At 55.1% G+C, this 7,745-nt stretch overlaps 1 protein-coding gene across 1 annotated transcript in view; it reads left to right on the top strand.

Annotated features, from left to right (window-relative positions):
* SLC48A1 (solute carrier family 48 member 1) overlaps positions 1 to 7,011 on the top strand; it is a 9,338-nt gene extending 2,327 nt beyond the window's left edge. The window contains exons 2-3 of the mRNA XM_008053733.2: positions 4,959 to 5,126; positions 5,747 to 7,011. Coding sequence (XP_008051924.1) covers positions 4,994 to 5,126; positions 5,747 to 5,883 — 270 coding nt within the window. The 5' untranslated portion in view covers positions 4,959 to 4,993 and the 3' untranslated portion in view covers positions 5,884 to 7,011. The remainder of the gene's footprint in view (positions 1 to 4,958; positions 5,127 to 5,746) is intronic.
* Positions 7,012 to 7,745: the final 734 nt, after the last annotated feature.

The raw sequence follows: 7,745 nt of genomic DNA, 5'->3' as shown, positions 1-7,745 counted from the left end.
CTCCTTCTAGTGTAGACCCCTATGCCCAGCAGAGCCCTCGGGGAGAGCGGGAGGACCGCGCTAGGGATCTGATGGCGGCTGGACATTTTCTTTCCACCCACGTTAGTGTCTGCTGTGGCTCCTTGGCTGAGGTCTGCCAACCCCCCAACAGCCCTTTCTGTGCTTCACGGAGGGAAAGGGAGGCATCCGCCCGCTGGTGGGGGCCTTGTGCTCACCGCTGCTCTGTACTGGCTGGCCTCCTTTGGGTATGCAGTTTAACCGCTCTGTGCCATATAATTGGAGGGAAGATGAAAAATATTATTTCTACTTGCTAACATCTTTTGATGCTTTCTATGTGCCAGGCACTGTGTTAAGCAGTCTGATTCCTTGATTTCATTTAATGCTTACATTAGTCCTATAAAGTAGGCATTACTATTGTGTCTATTTTGCAGGTAAGGAAACTGAGGCTTAGAGGAAATAAGTAACTTGCCCAGAGGACTTGGGGAAAAATAATTAGGATGATCTTATTATTCCATTACTAAAATCCTCTGCCAAAGGGGCCCTAAATGGAATAACTAAAAATAAGGAATTTACTCATCACCACAGAGTTTGTTAGGTGCCATCCCTGAGTAGTCAGAACATAAGGTGGGTGAGGTTTCTGCCTTACAAGAGGGCCCCAGCCTAAGCCCCAGGCCCCAGCCTAAGCAATGCCAAGCAGAGGACTGGGGTCACAAGGAAGGGCGGGCAGAAGCCCTGGCTAGGATAGTCTAAGCCTGCCTAGCCGCCCTACCAGCTGAGAACAGCCAACCCATCTCTGCCTGTTATCTCCAGAGCCCTGGCTCTTTCCCCTCTGCACCCCACCGCTCTCCATGCTCTTCAAGATACACTTCTTGCAGCTTTTTGATTTCTGCTTCCAACCGGTCCTGTCGCTTTTGCCTCGGGAAGGTAGTGTCAGGGTCCAATGGTTGCATTGCTGAAGCCTAAGGTGGGAAGTAGAGGGGGAAGGAGAGCCATCCCTGGAATCCAGCTGGGTGTGTTGAGTTTGGCCTGGTGGGAAGTGGAGGTGAGCCCTCCCTAGCCTTTTGACCTTGGGCATGTCAAGACCCCCTGGGCCACATGTTCCTCCTCTGTAAGGAGTGGAAGGAGATGCCCTGAAAGAGCTCTCTGACTTCCCTCCAAGTCTGTGTTGCAGCTCTGTCCACGCCCTGTATCTCTTATCTGTAGCTATCTGTTAGACGGCTGTGGAAAGGCCCTCTTTCTTATACTCTAGGGAGTTGCCTGGGGATCCCCCCTCTTCCCAAGATCTGCCCTCTCTGCCTCCTTGAAGGCATCCCTTGGCTGCTGAGGCAGGTCAGCTGTGGGGCTGCCTTCAGGGAGAGGCCCTAGGGTCACAACCAGCTGGAGTAGGGTCCTGGCATCTCTCTGACGGTCTGACTTTTGTCAGTGGCTGTGGAAGAGCCAAAGCTGCTTGGTGGTGGTCACAGAAGTGGTGAATGGTGGGGGAGGGGGGCTGCCTGGCCAGGGCCTTGCAGCCTCCCCACCCTGAGTGGATTCTGAGAGGGACTGTAGCCAGTCAGCCTTCTTCCTCTTTTAGGGGTGAAGTGCCAGCAGATTTACTAACTTGTGAGCACCCCACTTCTGACTTGGCATTTTCCAGCCCAGAAACTGCCGAGTCACCCAAGGGCAGCCCCAGAGTGCTCCTTCTCCCCTGTGTGGGACCAGGCAGGGGCTGGTTGGGTGTGCTGGTATCTGGACACGGACAGCTATGGAACCTCTGGGCCCAGTGGGCAGAGCGTTCATGGGTGGGGACACATTGTCCCATCCTGGTGGGTGTCTGGGAAGAATGACTTTGGAGAAAGGCAGTCGCAAAAGCAGCGCTGGCTTTCCTGGGGAGGCGTGGGTTGGAGCTGTCTGGTCTGGCTCTGCTGTGGGAACCCTGGAAGGAAACATGCAGACTCTTGCTTTAGACTAGTAAACCAAGAAAAGAGAAAAAGAAGATTGTCCCAGGAAACTTAACAGCTCTGTGTTCTTCCCCACGTGAGCTGTGATCCAGGAGAGCCCTCAGGCTGTAGGCTCCTGCTCTTTCTGGGGTGGGGGTGGAAGACTGGGGTGGGAGAACATAGGAGGCCTGACCCAGACCCGGTGTCCCACTTGGGCTCCCTGGGCATCTCCTGTCTCCTCACTGCCCGCCCAGCCGCTAGGGATGCTCTCACCACCCTGCCCTGCGCCTTCCTTGCCCTTGGCTTGTCAGGTGTGAGCCCAAAGGCCAAGCAAGGGCCCCACTCCTTGACAAAGGTGGGAAGAGAGCAAGAGTGTGGTCTGGTGTGGGCTCGCAGCCAGGTGGGGCTGCGACCCTGTCCTTTCATCCCTGAATTGTGCAGACCAGGCTTCCTGGAGTCCCTGAGGATCCTAGGGAAGGGTGCAGGGCTAAGGGACATTGCCTCTTGCCTAAGGTGTGGAAGGAACCAGCGAGAGACCCCACCTCTTTCAGTGACCCCCTAGGGTAGAGCTGGTACAGAGCTCTCTTCCAAGGAGGGTGGTGAGAGCTAGGATGGGCCTGCCTCCAGACTGGGCATGTGTCTCTCTGGAGGGGAGGCCTGTGTTCAGGGCCTGAAACTGGGTCAGGGAGTGGTGAGAGGTGGGTCAAGTCATGCCTGCTTCTTAACAAAGAACGGGGCCCCAAGACACCCCAAATGACCATCTTTCTTGCCCTCCTTCCCTCAGGTCTCTCTGGTATGTGTGTATATATGTGGGTGGGAGTTTTAGGGAACCGCTGGGTCATGGGCAATGGACTAAGTGATGGGTCCCCATTTCAGCATGTCCTACCCCCAAAAATGCTGAGTCACAGAGGAATTACTCTGACCTCCTTGTTTTTCTCCTAAGCTGGCTTTTGAATCTTCAAGTGGGAAAGGCCCTTAGAGCTCAACTTCCCCAACCCTTCGTGTCATGAGGAGACAGAGGAAGGGTGGCTGTTCCTTGAATGTGCTCAGTGGCAAGTCTCATCCCTGGGGCCCTTTAAGAAGCCAAATAGCTCCTCTAAATTCAAACTTAAGACAACACATGTGAGAGAGTGTGAACCTTCTGGGAAAGCTGCTGGTGTAAAATCCACATCACATAGGATGGAAGCAGACACCGTGGGGTTCTTATTCTGCCCGCCTCTGGCTTGCTCCCACTTCCCAACTAGGTGGGGATAGACACATGCCTGTCCTGGCGTACCCTGACCTCAGGGAGAGGGAGACCCACATGCCAGCCCCCTGAGGAAGCTCGGGTGTGGGCAGGACAGAGCTGAGAGAGCATGTGGGCGTCAGACAGGTGGGAGGGGAAGCCTCGGGGTTGGTGGGCCTCTGTCCTCCCTAGGGTAGAACACTCAGCCTCTGATTATCCAGACCGACTGGACCTCTAGGCTCACCCATTTTTAGATGTGGAAACACACCAAGGCACTGGGCACAGCGGTGTTAGGCCCCAAGTTTCCTGGCTTGCAGTCTCATGGGCTTTTTGTTCCTCACCAGACTGCCTGAATTGAGACACCTCCTCAGCTCGTAACCAGAACATAGCTCCACAACAACTAGCTTCCCCTGCGTTTTTCCCTTCTCACATTTTTCTTAAAATTATGAAACATTTCCGGCATGTAAACAAGGATAGACGATTTAACGAAAGCCCTTCCACTCACCGTTCTGCCTAAGAAGTAAAACAGTATAGATTCTGTCAAAGACGACCCCACCCCCACCCCTGCCTCCCTGTCATCTTCCCTTCCTTGTCTCCACAGTCAGAGAGAACCACTTTCCCCAGCCAGATGCTTGTCCTTGCTGTGCGTGGCTGGTAGGCTGCTCTGTGTGGACTGTGAGGGGCTCTCGTTCTGAAAGGCCTCCTGACTCCCAGGACGAAGCAGCCTGTGTGGCCCATGCCCTACAGGCCAGCAGGCTGAGAGCTTCCAGCTGGCTCCACCTCTGCCCTCATTCCCCCCTCGCCGGTACCCCCAGCCCTGCCCCAGACCCTTGCCAGTGGAGCTGATGTGTTCCACTCTTTGGGCTGCGCCAACAGGCACTGCCTGGCACAGAGGGTTATTTTGTTTTGTATTGTATTGTCTTGACTGAGTGGCAGCTGGCATCCTAGGGGAAGTACCCACCCAGGCACAGAGGGCAGGCCCAGGAAAGGCTAGGGGGTGTTTGGCCTGCCCTTGGCCACAAACTGGAAGGAATAGCGAGTTGTGGCCAAGAGCAAGAAGGCACTCGGACCCTGGGATCCTCATGGCTGGGCCTCCTTGTCTTGCAATACGAATGCCAGGAGTTTGACCCGCTACCCAAGAACTCCAGAACAGGCCTTGCAGCTTGGAGGCTGTAGCCTCTGGGGGTGAGATGGGGGAGGCTGGTGGTGGGAGGACAGCTTCCCCCATCTGTGCCCTTAGAGTAGACAGTAGGAAGTCCCCAGAAAGCCAGCTGGGCTGCCGAGATTCTGAACTTTCTGGTTTCAGGACCCCTTTATCCTCCTGAAGAGCAGTGAAACCCCAAGCAGATTTTGTTGATACGGGTTGTATCTATCAATATGTAACATATTCAAAGTTAAAACTGAGAACATTGTAAGCATTTTAAGGTAATATTAAACATAACATCGAGTTAACATAAGTAACATTTTTGTGTGAGATATTCCATGCTTTCCAAAACAAAACAAAAAAATCTGGGAGCAGAATGGCAGAGTTTGATATTTTCACAAATCTAATGGACTTGCTAGCAGGCAGTTCCAGCCTCCTATCTGCTTCTGCATCCAAGTTGCTGTGACATCATAGGTCACAGAACACTCCCTAGAACACTCTCTGATCATGGGGGAATGAGTGGCAAGGCCAATATTCTTTGTATTCTTGTGCAAACAGGCCTGGCCTAGTGGACTCACAGGGTCCCAGGGCTCCTGGGTCTGGGCTGGGGGCAGGGTGAGGAGGTCCAGCTGGAGCGGGCAGGCAGGGCCTGCTGACTGTCTCTCTGCAGGTGTGCTGGCGCTGTGGGTCCTGGTCACACACATCATGTACATGCAGGATTACTGGAGGACCTGGCTCAAGGGGCTCCGTGGCTTCTTCTTCGTGGGCGTCCTCTTCTCGGCCATCTCCATCGCTGCCTTCTGCACATTCCTCGTGCTGGCCATCACCCAGCATCAGAGTGAGGATGGTTCCCCGGGGAAGAGGGCGTGGGAGGGACAGCTGGGGTGGGGGAAGATGGGGGTGGTTCAGGAACAACCCCTGGGATTCTTCTTCTGGTTCCACAGCTTCTGTCCAAGGGACTGGGAAGATCGCTTTACCTCTCCGGGCCTGGGTTTTCTTATCATTAAAGTGAGGCGAATGAGTCCCCCGCCCCCTAGGATGGGAGGATTTCATGGAGGTGTTGAGCACAGTGTGCGAGGCCCACGTGAGCACCCTGGAGTTATAGTTACTGTGAGTTTCTGCCCAGCTCTGGGACAGGTTTGCCCTCTGGTGTCTGTGGCAGGAAGTGCCCAGAGGTCCTTCTCTGTTTGGGGGGGGGGGGGATGCTAACTAAAGCAGGTAGGAAGTGGCCTAAGGTACATGTCACAAGAGCAGACAGTCTGGGCTTGGCCAGCCCTGATCTTCCTTGATCCCCACAGCCTCCTGCCTGCAAACCCTGGGATGGTTCAAACATCCATCTACCTTGCTGTCTTTCTGTAGAATTGGTTCAGCTGCCAGCAGGTTGTAGGGATGCTGAGTGGGCAGGTGCTGGGGCCAAGGGCCCCTCTCGAGTCACCCTTGGTGTTCCTCTCCCTGCAGGCCTCACAGACCCCACCAGCTACTACCTCTCCTGTGTCTGGAGCTTCATTTCCTTCAAGTGGGCCTTCCTGCTCAGCCTCTATGCCCACCGCTACCGGGCCGACTTCGCTGACATCAGCATCCTCAGCGATTTCTGACCCAGGGGTGAGGTCTCTGCACCCTGGGGGGCCTCAGGACCTGGACTAAGCCTCTGAGCCATCGGGAGGGCCTGCTCCCACCCCTTGGGGACCCCAGAACTGCGGCAGAAAATACACAGCAGGACGAGTGTGGCCTCCCAGGAAGCTGTTTGCTCGTCCCCTTCGGAGGAAACCTGGGTGCAACGGAAAGGGGATCCTGCCGTGTTGCTCCCCGTTGGCCTGGCCAAGGACAGCTCTAGACCTTTTCAAATGGACGTTTTCTTAGCACTCAGTGAGGAAACTTTGTAAGTAAGGCCAGGGCAATAAGGTCAAGGGCTAGGACCATGCAGCCTTGACCCATGCCTGGTGCTGGAGGCAGAGGGCAGGGGGTTTCGTCCCTGCTACCCCAGACTCTCCCTGATGCCAGAGTGGGAATCTAGGGAGGTCAGGTCAAGGAAGGAGTCTCCAGCAGAGCACCTGAAGCCCCCCATCCTGCCATCTCCCAAGGGTTAGGTAGCTTTAACTCATCAGTCCCTGGGATGGCAAAATTTGGCTTTCCCCACAGCCTGAGGAGGTTGAGTGGAGAGCTCAGTGTCCCTCCTCCCATCGTTCTACCCAGAGCTGGTCTCTCAAGAGAGTGCTAGAGCCAGACAGTCACTGCCCCTCCTCCCGCCAGTCTCACATACACCCCAAAGTGGACTCCCCAAACCAGGCACACTAAGGGCCACAGCGAATGTGCTCCTGCCCCCAGGACTTTGGGGAAGGGGGCAACATGGTGTCCAGCCTCCCTGTATTTCTACTCTGCCTTCTCAGAGTGCCCCTCACTGTACCCAGAACACCCCTGGCCACAAGATACCTTCTCTCCCACTCCAGCCCCTGCTCACTGCCCTTTGCTAGAGTGTTTATCTTTTTACATCTCCCTTCTGAAGGACAAAATGCTTTTCTGCCCATACACTGGTCCAAGGGCTCACCTAACTCGGGAGGGAAGGGCTGTTGTCAAATATCCCTTTTCATGTTAAGTTGCCATTTTGCACGGTCTACCCTTCCCCACCTGGTGTGTCCTGCACCCCAGCTCTTTGCCTTATCTGTGTCACTGTCACTTTAGCAGAAATACAGCGGCCATTTATATTAGACAGCCTCTGGCTGTTACTTGTGGAGTGGGAATCTTTGGGGGGGCACATGGGCTGTGGGGGTGGGAGGGGCTAGTTCTCTACTATCTGACTAAACCATTTCCATGGCCTAAGTTGTGCCCTGGAAGACAGAGGATGGGGTTAGTGCCTCAGGGGCTGTGGAGGACTCTTGCTCAGGCCCTCTTGGCATGGGGGAAACCACCAGCTAGCTCTCCCCCTCCAGCTCTTAGCATAGCCCCAGCAACTCATGTGGGATCTGGTGTCTACCACCCGAGAGGCCAGGGCAGAAGAGAAAGGGACAAGTGCCTCTTCTGTCACACCCCACAGGCTGCAGAGGGCTTGGGGCCATCTAAGGTCCTAAGGTGCCACTCTTCCTGCTGGAGACGCCTGGCGACTCAGAACCACAAGGGCAGGTGCTGGCAGCCTGGCACCTTCCTCTGTGCTCACCCTGGGTGCGCCTGTCTAGGCCTGTTGCCTCACCTGTCTCTTCTAGGCTTGGTATGCGCTTAAGAAGTCATGGCGCATCAAAGCAGGAAGGAGCCACACACAATGTCTATTTCTGGAGCCCTTTACTGATAAACAGAGGCCCCAGATGGTGATGGGACTTACCTGAGCTCCCAGCTGGGACTTAAACCCAGGTGTGTCTGACTCACAGCCCTTTGGGGATGCTGTGGTGAACTGAACTGAGCACCTGTATTCCCACCCCCTATATCAAGTTGGGGGAATCATCTGTGGGCCCAGCCCAAGGCTGCC

Source organism: Carlito syrichta, unplaced genomic scaffold (assembly GCF_000164805.1).
Source record: "Carlito syrichta isolate Samal-C Ts95f unplaced genomic scaffold, Tarsius_syrichta-2.0.1 Scaffold288413, whole genome shotgun sequence".
Lineage (NCBI taxonomy): Eukaryota > Metazoa > Chordata > Mammalia > Primates > Tarsiidae > Carlito > Carlito syrichta.
Note: the sequence above shows the minus strand (reverse complement) of the source record. Positions and strands in the feature narration are given on the sequence as shown.